The 22526-nt window shown below is 43.3% G+C and overlaps 1 protein-coding gene across 1 annotated transcript; it reads left to right on the plus strand.

The window, feature by feature from the left end:
• The first annotated feature begins 19781 nt into the window (after positions 1 to 19781).
• Positions 19782 to 22520, plus strand: LOC119317526. Its single transcript, XM_037591996.1, has 2 exons — positions 19782 to 20068; positions 20544 to 22520. Exon 2 carries the CDS (start codon positions 21089 to 21091, stop codon positions 22367 to 22369), a length of 1281 nt encoding a protein of 426 aa, XP_037447893.1. The 5' UTR covers positions 19782 to 20068; positions 20544 to 21088; the 3' UTR covers positions 22370 to 22520.
• The last annotated feature ends 6 nt before the right edge of the window (positions 22521 to 22526 follow it).

Below are 22526 nucleotides of genomic sequence, written 5' to 3' on the forward strand. Positions count from 1 at the left end.
GGAATTAATGGGCCACATGGGCCTTAGTGGAGAGAGAGGGCCAGCCAGGGCAGGCCACGCGCCCCTCCCCCTCTAGTCCGAATTGGACTAGGGAAGGGGGGATGGCACCCCCTTTCCTTCTCCCTCTCCTCCTTCCTTTCCCCCTCCTAGTAGGACTAGGAAAAGGGGAGTCCTACTCCTACTAGGAGGACTCCTCATCCTCTCCTGGCACGCCCCAAGGGCCGGCCGGCCTCCCCCTTGCTCCTTTATATACGGGGGCAGGGGCACCCTAGAACGCACAAGTTGATCATTGTTCTTTCAGCCGTGTGCGGTGCCCCCCTCCACCATAATCCACCTCGGTCATGTCGTTGTAGTGCTTAGGCGAAGCCTTGTGCCGGTAGCTTCATCATCACCGTCATCACGCCCTCGTGCTGACGAAGCTCTCCCTCGACACTCAGCTAGATCGACAGTTCGTGGGACGTCACCGAGCCGAACGTGTGCAGATCGCGAAGGTGTCGTACTTTCGGTACTAGGATCGGTCGGATCGTGAAGATGTACGACTACATCAACCGCGTTGTCATAGCACTTCCGCTTATGGTCTACGAGGGTACGTGGACAACACTCTTCCCCTCTCGTTGCTATGCATCACCATGATAGATCTTGCATGTGCGTAGGAATTTTTTTGAAATTACTACGTTCCCCAACAGTGGCATCTGAGCTAGGTTTATGCGTAGATGTTATATGCACGAGTAGAACACAAAGGAGTTGTGGGCGTGGATATATACATATTTCTTGCCGTCACTACTTGATTCTTGATTCAGCGGTGTTGTTGGATGAAGCGGCTCAGACCGACATTACGCGTACGCTTACGCGAGACTGGTTCTACCGACATGCTTCGCACACAGGTGGCTGGTGGGTGTCAGTTTCTCCAACTTTAGTTGAATCGGATTCAATGAACAGGGTTCTTTCTGAAGATCAAAAAGCAATCACTATACCGCGTTGTGGTTTTTGATGCGTAGGTAAGAACGGTTCTTGCTCAGCCCGTATCAGCCACGTAAAACTTGCAACAACAAAGTAGAGGACGCCTACTTGTTTTTGCAGGGCATGTTGTGATGTGATATGGCCAAGACATGATGCTAAATTTTATTGTATGAGATGATCATGTTTTGTAACACAGTTATCGGCAACTGGCAGAAGCCATATGGTTGTCACTTTATTGTATGAAATACAATCGCCATGTAATTGCTTCACTTTATCATTGAGCGGTAGCGATAGTCGTAGTAGCAATAGTTGGCGAGACGACAACGATGCTTCGATGGAGATCAAGGTGTCAAGCCGGTGACGATGGTGATCATGATGGTGCGTTGGAGACGGAGATCAAAGGCAGAAGATGGTGATGGCCATATCATATCACTTATATTGATTGCATGTGATGTTTATCCTTTATGCATCTTATATTGCTTAGTTCGGCGGTAGCATTATAAGATGATCTCTCACTAAATTTCAAGGTATAAGTGTTCTCCCTGAGTATGCACCGTTGCTACAGTTCGTCGTGCCGAGACACCACATGTTGATTGCTACCTCTTGAGCACTGCGTTGGTTTTCCCTTGAAGAGGAAAGGGTGATGCAGCAAAGTAGCGTAAGTATTTCCCTCAGTTTTTGAGAACCAAGGTATCAATCCAGTAGGAGGCCACACGCAAGTCCCTCGTACCTACACAAACAAATAAGAACCTCGCAACCAACGCGATAAAGGGGTTGTCAATCCCTTCACGGTCACTTACCAGAGTGAGATCTGATAGATATGATAATGATGAGATAAATATTTTTGGTATTTTTATGAAATAGATTGAAAGTAAAAATTGCAAAGTAAAATAGATTGGAAACTTATATGATGGAGAATAGATCCGGGGGCCATAGTTTCACCAGTGGCTTCTCTCAAGATAGCATAAGTATTACGGTGGGTGAACGAATTACTGTCGAGCAATTAATAGAATTGAGCATAGTTATGAGAATATCTAGGCATGATCATGAATATAGGCATCACGTCCGTGTCAAGTAGACCGACTCCTACCTGCATCTACTACTATTACTCCACACATCGACCGCTATCCAACATGCATCTAGAGTATTAAGTTCATAAGAACAGAGTAACACATTAGGTAAGATGACATGATGTAGAGGGATAAACTCAAGCAATATGATATAAACCCCATCTTTTTATCCTCGATGGCAACAATACAATATGTGTCGTTTCCCTTTCTGTCACTGGGGTCGAGCACCGCAAGATTGAACCCAAAGCTAAGCACTTCTCCCATTGCAAGAATGATCAATCTAGTAGGCCAAACCAAACTGATAATTCGAAGAGACTTGCAAAGATAACCAATCATGCATAAAAGAATTCAGAGAAGATTCAAATATTGTTCATACGTAGACTTGATCTAAACCCACAATTCATCAGATCTCGACAAACACACCGCAAAAAGAGTTACATCGAATAGATCTCCAAGAAGATCGAGGAGAACATTGTATTGAGATCCAAAGAGAGAGAAGAAACCATCTACCTACTAGCTATGGAACCGAAGGTCTGAAGTAAACTACTCACACATCAGCGGAGAGGCCATGGAGTTAATGTAGAGGCCCTCCGTGATCGATGCCCCTCCGGCGGAGCTCCGGAAAAGGCCCCAAGATGGGATCTCTTGGGTACAGAAGGTTGCGGCGGTGGAAATAGGGTTTCATGGTGCTCCTGGATGTTTTGGGGGTATATTAATATATATATATATATATAGGAGGACGAAGTAGGTCGGTGGAGGGCCCACGAGGGTGGAGGGCGCACCCGGCGGGGTAGGCATGCCCCCTGCCTCGTGGCCTCCTCGATTGTTTCTTGACGTCCACTCCAAGTCCCCTGGATGACGTTTGTTCCAAAAATAACTCTCCCGAAGGTTTCATTCCGTTTGGATTCTGTTTGATATTCCTTTTTCTGCGAAACACTGAAATAGGCAAAAAAATAGCAATTTGCACTGGGCCTTGGGTTAATAGATTAGTCCCAAAAATAATATAAAAGTGTATAATAAAGCCCGTTAACATCCAAAACAGAATATATAATATCATGGAACAATCAAAAATTATAGATATGTTGGAGACGTATCAGCATCCCAAGCTTAATTCCTGCTCGTCCTCGAGTATGTAAATGATAAAAACAGAATTTTTATGTGGAATTCTTTCTAGCATATTCTCAATGTAAATCTCTTTATTGTGGAATGAATATTCAGATCCGAAAGACTCAAGATAAAAGTTTAATATTGACATAAAGATAGTAATACTTCAAGCATACTAACTAAGCAATCATGTCTTCTCAAAATGACATGGCCAAAGAAAGTTGTCCCTACAAAATCATATAGTCTGGCTATGCTCTATCGTCACCACACAAAATATTTAAATCATGCACAACCCCGATGACAAGCCAAGCAATTGTTTCATACTTTTGATGTTCTCAAACTTTTTCAATCTTCACGCAATATATGAGCGTGAGCCATGGATATAGCACTATAGGTGGAATAGAATGGTGGTTGTGGAGAAGACAAAAAAGGAGAAGATAGTCTCACATCAACTAGGCATATCAATGGGTTATGGAGATGCCCATTAATAGATATCAATGTGAGTGAGTAGGGATTGCCATGCAACAGATGCACTAGAGCTATAAGTCTATGAAAGCTCAACAAAAGAAACTAAGTGGGTGTGCATCCAACTTGCTTGCTCATGAAGACCTAGGGAATTTTGAGGAAGCCCATCATTGGAATATACAAGCCAAGTTCTATAGTGTGAAATTCCCACTAGTATATGAAGGTGACAACATAGGAGACTCTCTATCATGAAGATCTTGGTGCTACTTTGAAGCACAAGTGTGGTAAAACGATAGTAACATTGTCCCTTCTCTCTTTTTCTCTCATTTTTATTTTTAATTTGGGCCTTTTCTCTTTTTTATGGCCTCTTTTTCTTTTATTTTTTTTGTCCGGAGTCTCATCCCGAATTGTGGGGGAATCATAATCTCCATCATCCTTTCCTCACTTGGGACAATGCTCTAATAATGATGATCATCACACTTTATTTACTTACAACTCAAGAATTACAACTTAATACTTAGAACAAAATATGACTCTATGTGAATGCCTCCGGCGGAGTACTGGGATACGCAATGAATCAAGAGTGACATGTATGAAAGAATTATGAACGGTGGCTTTGCCTCAAATACGATGTCAACTACATGATCATGCAAAGCAATATGACAATGATGAAGCATGTCATAATAACGGGACCGTGGAAAGTTGCATGGCAATATATCTCGGAATGGCTATGGAAATGTCATAATAGGTAGGTATGGAGGCTGTTTTGAGGAAGGTATATGGTGGGTGTGATACCGGCGAAAGGTGTGCGGTATTAAAGAGGCTAGCAATGGTGGAAGGGTGAGAGTGCGTATAATCCATGGACTCAATATTAGTCATAAAGAACTCACATACTTATTGCAAAAACCTATTAGTTATCGAAACAAAGTACTACACGCATGCTCCTAGGGGGATAGATTGGTAGGAAAAGACCGCCACTCATAAGGAAGACAATCAATAAATAAATCATGCTCCGACTTCATCACATAACGGTTCACCATACGTGCATGCTACGGGAATCACAAACTTTAACACAACTATTTCTCAAATCCACAACTACTAAACTAGCATGACTCTAATATCACCATCTTCATCTCTCAAAACAATTATCAAGTATCAAACTTCTCATAATATCCAATGCACTTTTTGTATGTTAGTTTTTATTATACCGATCTTGGATGCCTGTTATATTAGGAATAAATTCATACCCAAAGCAAATTACCATGATGTTCTAAAGGACTCTCAAAATAATATAAGTGAAGCATGAGAGATCAATTATTTATATAAAATAGAACCACCACCATGCTCTAAAAAGATATAAGTGAAGCACTAGAGCAAAATTATCTAGCTCAAAAAATATAAGTGAAGCACATAGAGTATTCTAACAAATTCCAATTTATGTGTGTCTCTCCCGAAAGGTGTGTATAGAAAGGATGATTTTGGTAAACTAGAAAGCAAAGACTCAAATCATACAAGACGCTCCAAGCAAAACACATATCATGTGGTGAATAAAAATATAGCTCCAAGTAAAGTTACCGATGGACGAAGACAAAAGAGGGATGCCTTCCGGGGCATCCCCAAGATTAGGCTTTTGGTTGTCCTTGGATTTTACCTTGGGGTGCCTTGGGCATACCCAATCTTAGGCTCTTGTCACTCCTTCTTCCATAATCCATCAAATCCTTACCCAAAACTTGAAAACTTCACAACACAAAACTCAAATAGAAAATCTCATGAGCTCCGTTAGTAAAAGAAAACAAACTACCACTTCAAGGTACTGTAATGAACTCATTATTTATTTATGTTGGTGTTAAACATGCTGTATTCCAACTTCTCTATGGTTCATAAGCTCTATTACTAGCCATAGATTCATCAAAATAAGCAAACAACACACGAAAAACAGAATCTGTCAAAAACAGAACAGTCTGTAGTAATCTATAGGTTTCGACTACTTATGGAACCCCAAAAATTCTAAAATAAATTGTTGGACGTGAGAAATTTATCTATTAATCATCTTCAAAAATAATTAACTAAATAGCACTCTTCAATAAAAAATGGCAGCAATTCTCGTGAGCGCTAAAGTTTCTGTTTTTTACAGCAAGATCACAAAGACTTTCCCCAAGTCTTCCCAAAGGTTCTACTTGGCACAAACACTAATTAAAAGCATAAAACCACATCTAAACATAGTCTAGATGAATTATTTATTACTAAACATAATCAAAAAGCAAGTAACAAAAATAAAATTGGGTTGCCTCCTAACAAGCACTATCGTTTAACGCCCCTAGCTAGGCATAAAAGCAAGGATAGATCTAGGTATTGCCATCTTTGGTATTAGGAAAGAAAAGAGAAAATATCTTTTCTATAGCATTTATATTTATATTTTGAGATAGCACGTGGCCATTGATAGTGGAAGAAAGATTAAGTACGTTACGGAAATTGGCGTCTAAGCTAGCCCTCATTTCTTTGATAATTTCATTTTGATAAAAGCACAAAAGAGAGGTAGATTCAACCTTCTCACTCATGGGGTGCCCAAATATAGTTTTCATCCTTTCATAAGTATCAATGGGATCCCCCTCAAGAAAACCTTCTTTAAAGATAGAATCTAGAACTTGCTTGAATGAAGAGGGTAAACCAATATAAAAGCTTTTCAGGTAAACCTCAATTTGATATTGGGGCACATAGCTAGCTCGGATACTTAATAGCCTATCCCAAGCGTCTTTCAAAGATTCATCAAGTAAATAACAAAAAATTCTGGGATCATCTTCATCGAAATTATTCAAACTCTCATTGATAACGCCAGTAGGTCTCTCCATAGCATCATTACTTATGAGCTTAGAGAGGACAGAGGGACTATCCAAGGTAAAACCCGGGAGAGAACCCTTAGCCCTTTTTGAATCAGCCATTGTACAAGAAAACAAATGGGAAAGAGGCAAATAAAAAGGCAAGGGTGAAGTGGGGGAGAGGAAAACAAGAGGCAAATGGCAAATAATGTAATGCGAGGGATAAGAGTTTGTGATGGGTACTTGGTATGTCTTGACTTGTGCGTAGACTCCCCGGCAATGGCGCCAGAAATCCTTCTTGCTACCTCTTGAGCACTGCGTTGGTTTTCCCTTGAAGAGGAAAGGGTGATGCAGCAAAGTAGCGTAAGTATTTCCCTCAGTTTTTTAGAACCAAGGTATCAATCAAGTAGGAGGCCACACGCAAGTCCCTCGTACCTACACAAACAAATAAGAACCTCGCAACCAACGTGATAAAGGGGTTGTCAATCCCTTCACGGTCACTTACGAGAGTGAGATCTGATAGATATGATAATGATAAGATAAATATTTTTGGTATTTTTATGATATAGATTGAAAGTAAAAAATTGCAAAGTAAAATAGATTGGAAACTTATATGATGGAGAATAGACCCGGGGGCCATAGGTTTCACTAGTGGCTTCTCTCAAGATAGCATAAGTATTACGGTGGGTGAACGAATTACTGTCGAGCAATTGATAGAATTGAGCATAGTTATGAGAATATCTAGGCTGATCATGAATATAGGCATCACGTCCATGACAAGTAGACCGGCTCCTGCCCGCATCTACTACTATTACTCCACACATCAACCGCTATCCAGCATGCATCTAGAGTATTAAGTTCATAAGAACAGAGTAATGCATTAGGTAAGATGACATGATGTAGAGGGATAAACTCAAGCAATATGATATAAACCCCATCTTTTTATCCTCGATCGCAACAATACAATACGTGTTGTTTCCCTTTCTGTTACTGGGATCGAGCACCGCAAGATTGAACCCAAAGCTAAGCACTTCTCCCATTGCAAGAATGATCAATCTAGTAGGCCAAACCAAACTGATAATTCAAAGAGACTTGCAAAGATAACCAATCATGCATAAAAGAATTCAGAGAAGATTCAAATATTGTTCATAGATATACTTGATCATAAACCCACAATTCATTGGATCTCGACAAACATACTGCAAAAAGAGTTACATCGAATAGATCTCCAAGAAGATCAAGGAGAACATTGTATTGAGATCCAAAGAGAGAGAAGAAGCCATCTAGCTACTAGCTATGGACCCGAAGGTCTGAAGTAAACTACTCACACATCACCGGAGAGTCCATGGAGTTAATGTAGAGGCCCTCCGCGATCGATGCCCCCTCCGGCGGAGCTCCGGAAAAGGCCCCAAGATGGGATCTCTTGGGTACAGAAGGTTGCGGCGGTGGAAATAGGGTTTCTGGTGCTCCTGGATGTTTTCGGGGTATATGAATATATATAGGAGGAAGAAGTAGGTCGGTGGAGCAATGAGGGGCCCACGAGGGTGGAGGGCGCGCCTAGGGGGGTAGGCGTGCCCCCTGCCTCGTGGCCTCCTTGATTTTTTCTTGACGTCCACTCCAAGTCCCCTGGATCACGTTTGTTCCAAAAATAACTCTCCCGAAGGTTTCATTTCGTTTGGATTCCGTTTGATATTCCTTTTCTGCGAAACACTGAAATAGGCAAAAAAACAGCAATTTGCATTGGGCCTTGGGTTAATAGGTTAGTCCCAAAAATAATATAAAAGTGTAAAATAAAGCCCATTAACATCCAAAACAGAATATATAGTAGCATGGAACAATCAAAAATTATAGATACGTTGGAGACGTATCAATGATCGGGCGTGATAAGCTCTAGTTCACATACAATGGGTGCAAGCCAGTTTTGCACATGCAGAATACTCGGGTTAAACGTGACGAGCCTAGCATATGCAGATATGGCCTCGGAACACTAAGACTGAAAGGTCAAGCATGAATCATATAGTAGATATGATCAACATAATGGTGTTCATCGTTGAAAACTACTCCATCTCACGTGATGATCAGACATGGTTTAGTTGATATGGATCACGTGATCACTTAGATGATTAGAGAGATGTCTATCTAAGTGGGAGTTCTTAAGTAATTTGATTAATTGAACTTTAATTTATCATGAACTTAGTGCCTGATAGTATTTTGCATGTCTATGTTGTTGTAGATAGATGGCTCGTGATGTTGTTCCGTTGAATTTTAATGCGTTCCTAGAGAAAGCTAAGTTGAAAGATGATGGTAGCAACTACACGAACTAGGTCCGTAACTTGAGGATTATCCTCATTGTTGCATAGAAGAATTACATCCTGGAAGCACCGCTAGGTGACAAACCCGCTGCAGGAGCAACGCCAGATGTTGTGAACACTTGGCAGAGCAAAGCTGATGACTACTAGATAGTTCAGGGTGCCATGCTTTACAGCTTAGAACTGGGACTTCAAAGACGTTTTGAACGTCATGGAGCATATGAGATGTTCCAGTAGTAGAAGTTAATATTTCAAACAAATGCCCGGATTGAGAGATATGAAGTCTCCAATAAGTTCTACAACTGCAAAATGGAGTAGAATAGTTCTACCAGTGAACATATACTCAGAATGTCTGGGTACCACAACCACTTGACTCAGCTGGCAGTTAATCTTCCTGATGGTAGTGTCATTGACAGAGTTCTTCAATCACTGCCACCAAGCTACAAGAGCTTCGTGATGAACTATAATATGCAAGGGATGGATAAGACAATTCCCGAGCTCTTTGCAATGCTAAAGGATGCGGAGGTAGAAATCAAGAAGGAGCATCAACTGTTGATGGTCAACAAGACCACTAGTTTCAAGAAAAAGGGTAAAGGGAAGAAGGGGAACTTCAAGAAGAACAACAAGCCAGTTACTGCTCAAGTGAAGAAACCCAAGTCTGGACCTAAGCATGAAACTGAGTGCTTCTACTGCAAAGGGACTGGTCACTGGAAGCGGAACTGCCCCAAGTATTTGGCGGAAAAGAAGGATGGCAAAGTGAAAGGTATATTTGATATACATGTTATTGATGTGTACCTTACTAATGCTCGCAGTAGCGCCTGGGTATTTGATACTGGTTCTGTTGCTAATATTTGCAACTCGAAACATGGGCTACAGATTAAGCGAAGATTGGCTAAGGACGAGGTGACGATGTGCGTGGGAAATGGTTCCAAAGTCGATGTGATCGCCGTCAGCATGCTACCTCTACATCTACCTTCGGGATTAGTTTTAGACCTAAATAATTGTTATTTGGTGCCAGCGTTGAGCATGAACATAATATCTGGATCTTGTTAGATGCGAGACGGTTATTCATTTAAATCGGAGAATAATGGTTGATGTATTTATAAGAGTAATATCTTTTATGGTCATGCACCCTTGATGAGTGGTCTATTTTTACTAAATCTTGATAGTAGTGATACACATGTTCATAGTATTGAAGCCAAAAGATGCAGAGTTGATAATGATAGTGCAACTTATTTGTGGCACTGCCTTTTGGTTCATATTGGTGTAAAGCGCATGAAGAAACTCCATTCTGATGGACTTATGGAATCACTTGATTATGAATCACTTGGTACTTGCGAACCATGCCTCATAGGCAAGATGACTAAAACTCCGTTCTCCGGAACAATGGAGCGAGCAACAGAGTTATTAGAAATCATACATACTAATGTATGTGGTCCAATGAACATTAAGGCTCGCTGCGGATATCGTTATTTTCTCACCTTCACAGATGATTTGAGCAGATATGGGTATATCTACTTAATGAAACATATGTCTGAAACATTTGAAAAGTTCAAAGAATTTCAGAGTGAAGTGGAAAATCATCGTAACAAGAAAATAAAGTTTCTACGATTTGATCGTGGAGGAGAATATTTGAGTTACGAGTTTGGTGTACATTTGAAACAATGCGGAATAGTTTCGCAACTCACGCCACCTGGAACACCACAGCGTAATGGTGTGTCCGAACGTCGTAATTGTACTTTACTAGATATGGTGCGATCTATGATGTCTCTTACTGATTTACCGCTATCGTTTTGGGGTTATGCTTTAGAGACGGTTGCATTCACGTTAAATAGGGCACCATCTAAATCCGTTGAGACGACACCTTATGAACTATGGTTTGGCAAGAAACTCATGTTGTCATTTCTTAAAGTTTGGGGCTATGATGCTTATGTGAAAAAGCTTCATCCTGATAGGCAAGATATTCGCTGCTAAGAATGTATCCTTTCCAGAGAAGGAGTTTCTCTCGAAAGAAGTGAGTGGGAGGAAATTAGAACTTGATGAGGTAATTGTACCTGCTCCCTTATTGGAAAGTAGTTCATCACTGAAATCAGTTCCAATGATTCCTACACCCATAAGTGAGGAAGCTAATGATGATGATCATGAAACTTCTAATCAAGTTACTACCGAACCTCGTAGGTCAACCAGAGCAAGATCCGCACCAGAGTGGTACGGTAATCCTTTTCTGGAGGTCATGTTACTTGACCATGACAAACCTACGAACTATGAGAAAGCGATGATGAGCCCAGATTCCGCAAAATGGCTTGAGACCATGAAATCTGAGATGGGATCCATGTATGAGAATAAAGTGTGGACTTTGGTTGACTTGCCCGATGATCGGCAGGCCATAGATAATAAATGGATCTTCAAGAAGAATACTGACGCTAATGGTAATATTACTGTCTACAAAGCTCGACTTGTTGCAAAAGGTTTTCAACAAGTTCAAGGAGTTGACTATGATGAGACATTCTCACCCGTAGTGATGCTTAAGTCCGTCCGAATCATGTTAGCAATTGCCGCATTTTATGATTATGAAATTTGGCAAATGGATGTCAAAACTGCATTCCTTAATGGATATCTTAAAGAAGAGTTGTATATGATGCAACCAGAAGGTTTTGGCAATCCGAAAGGTGTTAACAAAGTGTGCAATCTCCAGCAATCCATTTATGGACTGGTGCAAGCCTCTCAGAGTTGGAATATACGCTTTGATAGTGTGATCAAAGCATATGGTTTGATACAAACTTTGGAAGAAGCCTGTATTTACAAGAAAGTGAGTGGGAGCTCTATAGCATTTCTGATATTATATGTAGATGACATATTGTTGATCGGAAATGATACTGAATTTCTGAATAGCATAAAAGGATACTTGAATAAGAATTTTTCAATGAAAGACCTCGGTGAAGCTGCTTATATATTGGGCATCAAGATCTGTAGAGATAGATCAAGATGCTTAATTGGACTTTCACAAAGAACATACCTTGATAAAGTTTTGAAGAAGTTCAAAATGGATCAGGCAAAGAAAGGGTTCTTGCTTGTGTTACAAGGTGTGAAGTTGAGTCAGACTCAATGCCCGACCACTGCACAAGATAGAGAGAAAATGAAAGTCATTCCCTATGCTTCAGCTGTAGGTTCTATCATGTATGCAATGCTGTGTACCAGACCTGATGTGTGCCTTGCTATTAGTTTAGCAGGGAGGTACCAAAGTAATCCAGGAGTGGATCACTGGACAGCGGTCAAGAACATCCTGAAATACCTGAAAAGTGTTGGGGAACGCAGTAATTTCAAAAAAATTCCTACGCACATGCAAGATCATGGTGATGCATAGCAACGAGAGGGAAGAGTGTTGTCCATGTTGTTGGGGAACGCAGTAATTTCAAAAAAATTCCTACGCACACGCAAGATCATGGTGATGCATAGCAACGAGAGGGAAGAGTGTTGTCTACGTACCCTCGTAGACCGTAAGCGTAAGAGTTATGACAACGCGGTTGATGTAGTCGTACGTCTTCACGATCGACCGATCCTAGCACCGAAGGTACGGCACCTCCGCGATCTGCACACGTTCGGCTCGGTAACGTCCCACGAACTCACGATCCAGTAGAGTGTCGAGGGAGATCTTTGTCAACACGACGGTGTGATGACGGTGATGATGATGCTACCGGAACAGGGCTTCGCTTAAGCACCGCTACGATATGACCGAGGTGGATTATGGTGGAGGGGGCACCGGACACGGCTAGAAACAATCAACTTGTGTGTTCTAGGGTGCCCCCTGCCCCTGTATATAAACGAGCAAGGGGGAGGCCGGACGGCCCTAGGGGCGCGCCAGGAGAGGAGGAGTCCTCCTCCTAGTAGGAGTAGGACTCCCCTTTCCTACTCCTACTAGGAGGGGGAAAGGAAGGAGGAGAGTGAGAAGGAAAGGGGGGGCGCCCCCCTCCTAGTCCAATTCGGACTAGAGGGAGAGGGGGCGTGCGGCCTGCCCTGGCCGGCCCTCTCTCTCTCCACTAAGGCCCATGTGGCCCATTGGTTCTCCAGGGGGGTCCGGTAACCCTCTGGTACTCCGGTTTTCTCCGAAATCACCCGGAACACTTTCGGTGTCCGAATATACCCGTCCAATATATTAATCTTTATGCCTCGACCATTTTGAGACTCCTCGTCATGTCCGTGATCACATCCGGGACTCCGAACTACCTTCGGTACATCAAAACACATAAACTCATAATACCGATCGTCACCGAACATTAAGCGTGCGGACCCTACGGGTTCGAGAACTATGTAGACATGACCGAGACACGTCTCCGGTCAATAACCAATAGAGGAACCTGGATGTTCATATTGGCTCCCACATATTCTACAAAGATCTTTATCGGTCAAACGCATAACGATATATGTTGTTCCCTTTGTCATCGGTATGTTGCTTGCCCGAGATTCGATCGTCGGTATCTCAATACCTAGTTCAATCTCGTTACCGGCAAGTCTATTTACTCATTCCGTAATGCTACATCCCGTAACTAACTCATTACCTACATTGCTTGCAAGGCTTATAGTGATGTACATTACCGAGAGGGCCCAGAGATACCTCTCCGACAATCGGAGTGACAAATCCTAATCTCGATCTATGCCAACTCAACAAACACCATCGGAGACACCTGTAGAGCACCTTTATAATCACCCAGTTACGTTGTGACGTTTGGTGGCACACAAAGTGTTCCTCTGGTATTCGGGAGTTGCATGATCTCATAGTCATAGGAACATGTATAATTTATGGAGAAAGCAATAGCAATAAACTAAACGGTCATTGTGCTAAGCTAACGGATGGGTCAAGTCAATTACATCATTCTCTAATGATGTGATCCCGTTAATCAAACGACAACTCATGTCCATGGTTAGGAAACATAACCATCATTGATTCAACGAGCTAGTCAGGTAGAGGCAAACTAGTGACATTCTGTTTGTCTATGTATTCACACATGTAAAAAGTTTCCGGTTAATGCAATTCTAGCATGAATAATAAACATTTATCATTATATAAGGAAATATAAATAACAACTTTATTATTGCCTCTAGGGCATATTTCCTTCAGTCTCCCACTTGCACTAGAGTCAATAATCTAGATTACATTGTAATGATTCTAACACCCATGGAGTCTTGGTGCTGATCATGTTTTGCTCATGAGAGAGGCTTAGTCAATGGGTCTGCAACATTCAGATCCGTATGTATCTTGCAAATCTCTATGTCTTCCTCCTTGACTTGATCATGGATGGAATTGAAGTGTCTCTTGATGCTTGGTTCTCTTGTGAAATCTAGATTCCTTTGCCAAGGCAATTGCACCAGTCCATAAATGGATCGCTAGAGCTTGCACACTTTGTTAGCGCCTTTTGGATCGACAAAACCTTCTAGTTGCATCATATATAACTCTTCTTTAAGATATCCATTAAGGAATGCAGTTTTGACATCCATTTGCCAAATTTCATAATCATAAAATGCAGCAATTGCTAACATGATTCGGACGGACTTAGGCATCGCTACAGGTGAGAAGGTCCCATCGTAGTCAACTCCTTGAACTTGTCGAAAACCTTTCGCAACAAGTCGAGCTTTGTAGACAGTAACATTACCGTCAGTGTCAGTCTTCTTCTTGAAGATCCATTTATTCTCTATGGCCTGCCGATCATCGGGCAAGTCAACCAAAGTCCATACTTTGTTCTCATACATGGATCCCATCTCAGATTTCATGGCCTCAAGCCATTTTGTGGAATTTGGGCTCATTATCGCTTCCTCGTAGTTCGTAGGTTCGTCATGGTCAAGTAACATGACTTCCAGAACAGGATTACCGTACCACTCTGGTGCGAATCTTATTCTGGTTGACCTACGAGGTTCCATAGTAACTTGATCAGAAGTTGCATGATCATCATCATTAGCTTCCTCACTTACTGGCAAGTCTCTTTACTCATTCCGTAATGCATCATCCCACAACTAACTCATTAGTCACATTGCTTGCAAGTCTCATAGTGATGTGCATTACCGAGAGGGCCCAGAGATACCTCTCCGATACACGGAGTGACAAATCCTAATCTCGATCTATGCCAACTCAACAAACACCATCGTAGACACCTGTAGAGCATCTTTATAATCATCCAGTTACGTTGTGACGTTTGATAGCACACAAGGTGCTCCTCTGGTATTCGGAAGTTGCATAATCTCATAGTCAGAGGAACATGTATAAGTCATGAAGAAAACAATAGCAATAAAACTAAACGTTCATTATGCTAAGCTAATGGATGGGTCTTGTCCATCACATCATTCTCTAATGATGTGATCCCGTTTATCAAATGACAACACATGTCTATGGTTAGGAAACTTAACCATTTTTTATTAACGAGCTAGTCTAGTAGAGGCTTACTAGGGACACTGTGTTTTGTCTATGTATCCACACATGTATCAAGTTTCTGATTAATACAATTCTAGCATGGATAATAAATATTTATCATGATATAAGAAAATATAAAATAACAACTTTATTGTTGCCTCTAGGGCATATTTCCTTCACGTGCGCCGCGGCGTCGTCGGGCCCGAGGACTTCGTCACCGATGTCGGCACCGTCGCGGCCACCATTACCGAACGCAGCTTGCGCGAGGAGGCGAAGCACCGGCGCCACCACAAGGAGCTCGACGACCTCGTGTTCCAGCAGGCGGTCACGGCGAACCTTGCCGCCAAGGAGAAGGACGACGAGCGGCGGCGCATCCGCGAGGAGCAGAAAGCGAAGTACATCAGTCTCGGCAGCTTCGACGAGGAGGATTGAGATCCTCCACCGCGTCGTCCATGGCCGCAAGCTCGCCGCCGTTAGATCCCCACCTCCCCCCCCCCTCTAGTACTAGTAGTGAATGTAGTATGTAGTATGAACTAGTGTTTGTAATGAATTAGTGTTTGATCATGTAGTATATGTAGTATGTGATAAACTACTACGGTTGCAATTTCTCCCACGAAACTTTTTTCAAATTATGCAGTTCCATATACGGTTTCTGTTCGGCTACGCACGTTTTCGACCCGCAAACGAGATCCGCGTTGAACTGCAAACGCGTTTTGCGGGTCGGGAATTTGCGGAGTCTGCTAGAGGTGCTCTTAGAATTGGTTAAAATATCAGTCGACTGAGACCTAGTCACACCCTTTTGCTTTCTTTCAAAAGCCGCAGTACAATCAATGGATTGGCGCGGAAATATTTTTTGGAAAAAATAATTATGTCCATTCATTTCCTCCGTCCGTTTTTAAATTAAATGAATCTCTTAATAGTCAACATTATAACATACAGAAGGAAAAGAAACAACTTTATAAAACACAAATGATAAGGGTTGAACGTTAGGAATTTTGATGTTCAGACCGAACGTGCCAGCAGCCGTTGGATGATAAGCACAAATCTTAACACACCCATCAATAAACACGTCAGCGATTGAAAGCGTTCGCTCGATCTCACGCCTCGCCGGAACGAAAAAAGAAGCCCCCCGCTGCCCTCACTCCTTCTATCTTATCAATTTCCTCTCGTTCCCTCTCTTCTATCCCATGCCAGTCGCCGCAGTCAAAACCCCGCGTGCTGTGCCACAATAACGGATCCAGAGCAGAGTCATGCGAGCTCGTAGCCAGACGCCAAGAATCAGGCCTCCGCCGCGCTCCGCGGCTGTCTCTCTCTGTCGGCCGGCTCGAGGTGCCGTCGCGGGCCGAGGCGAGCGCCGCCTGCTCGCCCGCGGCCGATGCAACATATGTTTCTGCTATGGTGTCAACCTTTTGTTGTGTTTTTGCCATGTATATTCGAGGAAAATTGCCATGGTTACTTTGAGATCCTTTTTTGCCATGTCATATTGAAATTGTTTTACCCATGCCAACTGCATTCACCATGGCATTTTCAATTCACCATGCCCCATACAACAATTCAGGCTTCATGCTTTTTTGCTAGCTAGTTCTATTTTTGACGTCTTTTTCCAGTTTACCATGGCAATTTCAATTTGACTATCATGGCAAATTTAATTCATAGAACATGGCAAATTCTATCATATTTTTTTACGTGCCATGGCAATATTATTCCATGTGCCACGGGAATTTGGCTATCATTTTTCCATGGCAATTTTTTGATCATTTGTTTGTGTTATTTCATATACATGACGATTTTATTACGCAAAAGATGGCAATTTTTGTAAAACTACCATGGCAAAATTCAGCGTGAATTTTTCATCGCAATTTTTTTATCAATCTTTTATTACTTCACATTCTTCGCAAATTTCTTTCATGGCAAATTTGACAAAAAAACACTGCAATTTTTATATGCATTTTCCATGGCAATTTTTGATCAATTTTTTGTGTTATTTCACATACACTACAATTTTATTATGCAAAATATGGCGATTTTGGTAAAAAAAACATCATGGCAAAATTGAACATGCATTTTCATGGCAATTTTGTATCATTTTTTGTATTATTTCACATTCTTGGCAAATTTTCTTCATAAAGCATGGAAACTTTGATAAAAATATCATGGCAAATTTTTAATATGCATTCTTGGCATGGCAATTTTGAATCATTTGTATGTGTTATTTTCACATACATGTCAATTTTATTACGCAAAAGATGACAATTTTGGTAAAAATACCATGGAAAAATTGAACTTGCATTTTCCATGGAAATTTATTATTTCACATTAATGGCAAATTTATTTTATAAATCATGGCAAATTAGGTAAAAAATAGCACGGAAAAATTGAATATGCATTTGCCATGGCAAATTTTTGATCATTTTTGTGTGCTATTTGACATACACGGTAATTTTTATTACGCAAAATATGGCATTTTCGGTAAAAAAAATACCATGGCAAATTGAACATGCATTTGCCATCGCAATTTTTTTATCATTTTTTGTATTATTTCACATTCATGGCAAGTTTATTTTTATAAAGCATGGTAAATTTGATAAAAATACCATGGCAAATTTGAACATGCATTTGTCATGGAATTTTTTTTACCAATTTTCTGTGCTATTTCACAAACATGACAGATTTCTTATATAAAAGCATGACAAATTTTCCTTAAAATACCATGGCAAAATGTATTATACATCTGCCACGGCAACTTTGGTCGTAACTACTCTTATTTGACATAAATGCTAAATTCTTTATATGGAGCATCGAAATTTTAATTGAAATATCATGGCAAATTTTTATATACATCTGCCACGTCAATTTTGTAATTAAAATAACAAAAGGCAAAAAATGATATACATTGCCACAATAATCTGTTCAAATGTTTTTCCGATGGGAAATTGTTTTGTATATGTATCATGGTAAGTTTTACACTAATTTTTTTGTCATGGCAAATTTTCATTTATCATCACCTCAAAATTAGGGCTTCATTAGTCTCAGCCAAATCTGGGTTTTTTAGTCACGGATTAAATTGGGCCTTATTTTTTCTTTTTCTTAGTCACAACAAAAGGCCTATACGAGTGGCGTTCGGTCCAAGAACTTCTCGTGCCAGGCGAACTCATTCGGTCGATGCCCTCCCAGACCACACGTCCGGCCAATACAAAGGTGCCAATGAAACGGCTACGCACTCGCCAATTGCAAAAGGCACACATCAAGAAAAGGGGTTTCCTGGTTACAAGCAAACACCAAAACAAGCAATCGTAGCTCCCCTAAAAGGCAGTAACAAAACAAAAAAATGTAGAAAGATTGCACCAACGCCAAGTTCATTCAAAGTCGAGTCAGTGCTAGGAGGAGAAAAAACAACATTTGGCAATGATTTAGCTATACTTGAGTTGACTAAAAAACAAAAGTTTTGCTAAAGCACATCTGAATATGCTATAAGATTGCACATATAAGTCCTATGTAATTGATCTTAGATGAAGATCGTGTAGATATTATTTTTCTTGTTATGCTTGATTGAGTCATTTATATGTGCCCTAGACAAATCAAAAAAATAATTAGGATTAGTCAATTCTCTTAGCACACACGCGTAGAGTACCGCATGCATGCAACATGCAACTAGTCTGTGAAGGACGGATGACGCGACCACGAGAGCATATTATAAAAATACGTAATTTCTTGGCAAATTGTATGCAAATTTTGTCATTATTTGTTTTAGTTTTTCATTTTCTTTGTTCTTAAAGAGTTTTCATTCTTCATCACATAACTTCGTATTTTAATTTTATTTTCTTTCTTATTTAAGGGTAATATGAATGCCAACAATTTATTACTTTTTAGTGAACTTTTTTTTGCGAAAATACCACTATTATGTGTAAAATCCATGTAAATTTGATGTGCTTATTCTCGCATATTATAAAGAGATGCAAATTATGTGTAATTTTTTTTACAAATTTCGTCATTATTTATTACGGCGGCCACGGCCATGACGGCGGGGGCAGGCACTCCCTTTGAGGTGTGGAAGCGGCGAGCTAGGGAGGGGGTCCGCTGCTATGCGTGTGGTGAGCATGTAAATTTGGATGCGAGGGAAGAAAACAACACAGGGGGAGAACCAAATCCGACGGGCACATACGAATAAATGGGGTGGATAGGCGGCGGCCATCCAAATTTGGGTCGGCCGACGGCCTTTAGTAGTCGCTATTTAAAAAAGGAATTTGAACAAAAAGCCCAGTGCTAATGTATAGCACGTGCCAACTCGGGGTGCAATTGTGTTATTTTTTTTACGACCGTGCCCTCATAAGGGATCTTTTCACTGCATTTGTTTTGATTCGTGTGCATTTATCGGTGCTGGGTCACGGATGGCCTCAGAGGCCATCTTTACGTCCGTGTGCACCTTTTAGTGCTGGATCACGGGTTGAGCTCAGTGGCCTCTTTTATTTATGCTCTTTGACATCTTTCGCAGTTAACAGCCGTGCATTATTCCCATGTTGGTGATGCAATAGGTAAAGTCCATCCAATAAACTGGTCACATCCTAATTAAACTTCCCGTACGGTACTAATCTGCGCAGCGATGGATTTTACGTCCCGCACCGGCCACCCTGAAAAACTCGGTTGAGGCCCAACTGGGCCCGTTCCCCTGGCCCGTGACTATCCCGTCCTCCTCTGCTCTCTTCCCCGAACGCACCCGCAGCACGCCGCCGTGAACCACCGCGCTCACCGCCGTCGCCTCGCCTCAGGAAGTTGTCTAAAAGCTCCGCCGAGCCATGCTGCATCTCCTCGCCGATGAACACGAGCCCGGGAGCATCACAGCGAGCCTTTGAGCTCGTCACCGCCGCCTCTGTTCGCCGATCGCCGGCGTCGATTCGCCACCGTCAACGCTCCCCCGAGCTCGCCGACGACTCCATCGGATGCGCCGTGAGCCCCTCCTCGTTTTCCTCCTGTTCCCCTTCTCGCGCTCGTGCCCTAGCTAGCTATTCCGCCATGGCCGAGATCTCGCTGCCGCCGCGGCTTAGCTCGCCATTGCTAGTCATCCCTGCTGATCAAACCGAGTGCGAAGCCGAGCTCTTGAAGCGCCCAGGAGGCCTATGAGCCCCTTAGCCAGCCTTCTAGCGCTTCGTAGCACTCTCCATGGTACTCCGCGGCGTGGGATGGTCGCCGGCCGGCTGACGCGTCCCTGTTTAATTAGTCGCTAATGACTCCGTTAACTAGCCACTGAGGCGCTGACTAGTGGGACCCCCAGTTAATTACGTCGGTTAAACTCTCTGTTTAGGGTTAGTTTCATTCCCGTCTGCAGATCAATTCTCTCGTTAGCCTTGACTGCTTCAAGGAAGCTACAAACTCAAAAGAAAATTTCCTTTTACTTATAACTGAGTTGCTGATGGCCGCGCAGAATCTGGAAGCTCAGTTGTGATTGTGATGGAAGGGGGCAAGAAACTGTCAATAAACATGAGGCGTCCAAGCTTTGTTGTTCTTACCTACTTTTGTGATCGTCCTCGCGATTAACTTGACGCGAATGGGGGCATAGGTGTACCTTTTATGTCAGGCCCAGTACCACTCCTTGTCCTCCCATCGTCAAGTATACGGCCTCGGGCGTGGGCCGGCCCGCAAGACGGAGGAAGCCCAACCCGCGGAACCAAGGCCCAGAGTGGGTGTGACCGAGCGGAGGCACCAACTACTTAAAGGCACACGCGCAGAAGGCCAAACCATCCAGTGGATCACGGCACCCGGCGGCGGCGGCTTCCTGTTCCTCTCCCGATCCCCTTGTGTACCACTTCTTGTAATCGCTATCAGATACTCGAATTCGTGAGCAAGTACAATAGATCGTGTGATATACTACCTGGGTGCTAACATCTGGTATTCAAAGCCTTGGATTTGGGGCTGGCGCACCTCATCGAGACGCGGCGGCAAAAATCGATCAGAGATCGAATCAGCGCCATGGATCCCTCCTTCAAGGAATATTTCAACAAGCTGACTTCCTCGCTGGACGGAATCCACGCGGATATCCGTTCGACGGCGGCCAAATTGAAGGATCTGGTCGCCTGGCGCCCGGAGCTGGAACGGCGCGTCGACCGGCTCTCCACCGCAGTCGCTGAACTCCAACAGGGGCGACCCGCGGCAGAGGAGGAGCAGGCGCCCGCGCCCAAGGCTGCTCCGACACTCGTTCCCCTGCGCGACCCGACGGACAACAACAAGGGTCCGGAGGGCGGCGTCGCATCAGGGCCGATCGGCCACGACATCGACATCCTACCGCGGGGTCTGGCACCGACGTTCGCGTCGGTGTCCACCCCGGCCAACGGTCAGTTCGCTCCCCTGTCTCCCGCACCTCTGCCCTCTCCTTATGCACATGCGAGCCAGTTGCTCGCGGGGATCGGCGAGACGCACCCATCCATTGCGTTTCCCCAATTTTTTAGCGAGAACCCACGTCTCTGGAAGACGTTGTGCGAGCAGTACTTTCACATGTTCGCGATTCAGGAGAAATTCTGGGTTCCCATGGCCACGCTCAACTTCTCGGGCACGGCCGCAGTGTGGCTGCAGTCGATTCAGAAGAAACTCTCTGAATTCGACCGGGAATCTTTCTCTTCCTTGTTGTGCACCCGTTTTGGCCGAGATCGCCATCAACTCCTCAGCCGCCAATTTTACACGCTTGCACAAACAACAACTGTGGCAGATTACATCAAACGATTTGAGCAAATTATCAGTCATTTGTCTGCTTACTCAGACTCAATTCATCCTTATTATTACCTCACTCGTTTTGTGGAGGGACTTCGGGCGGACATACTAGCGATTGTGCTGGTGCAACGACCGCCTGATCTGGACACGGCGTGTGCACTAGCACTACTGCAAGAGGAAGTGGCAAACGGCGGCACCTGGGAGCGGCCTCGTCAACCCACCATGGCTCGGGCGGCGGACCTGGCGACGCGGGCGCACGTGGGCATGCCCATGCCGCTCCCGCCCCCTCCTCCACAAGGGCGGCCTCCTACGACACCGGCTACTTCCGAGCGCCGGACCAACGACACCAACCGCAGCGACAACTCCAAGATCAAGGCATTGCGCGAGTACCGGCGAGCACGTGGCCTTTGTTTCAAGTGTGGCGAGCGAGGGGACAGGACCACACTTGCCCCACGAGCGTGCAGCTTCATGTCGTCGAAGAGCTGCTGGAGCTCTTGGGCATGGAAGGGAGCGAGGAGCTTCCAAACGCCCCAACCGAGACGGTGATGGCAATTTCACGGCAAGCTCTCACGGGTGGCACTCCTCCAAAAGCCGTTAAACTCCAAGCGTGGCTCCAAGGTCGCGCTATTCTCCTCTTGGTGGATTCCGGCAGTTCAGTCTCCTTCATCGACGCGCAATTGGCAGCCTCGCTGTCAGGAGTTGT

This window comes from Triticum dicoccoides, chromosome 6A (genome assembly GCF_002162155.2).
Source record: "Triticum dicoccoides isolate Atlit2015 ecotype Zavitan chromosome 6A, WEW_v2.0, whole genome shotgun sequence".
NCBI lineage: Eukaryota > Viridiplantae > Streptophyta > Magnoliopsida > Poales > Poaceae > Triticum > Triticum dicoccoides.

Bases quoted from the DNA above. Each gene is read 5' to 3' on its own strand.
- LOC119317526 (XM_037591996.1), top strand. From the start codon at position 21,089: ATGGATCCCTCCTTCAAGGAATATTTCAACAAGCTGACTTCCTCGCTG.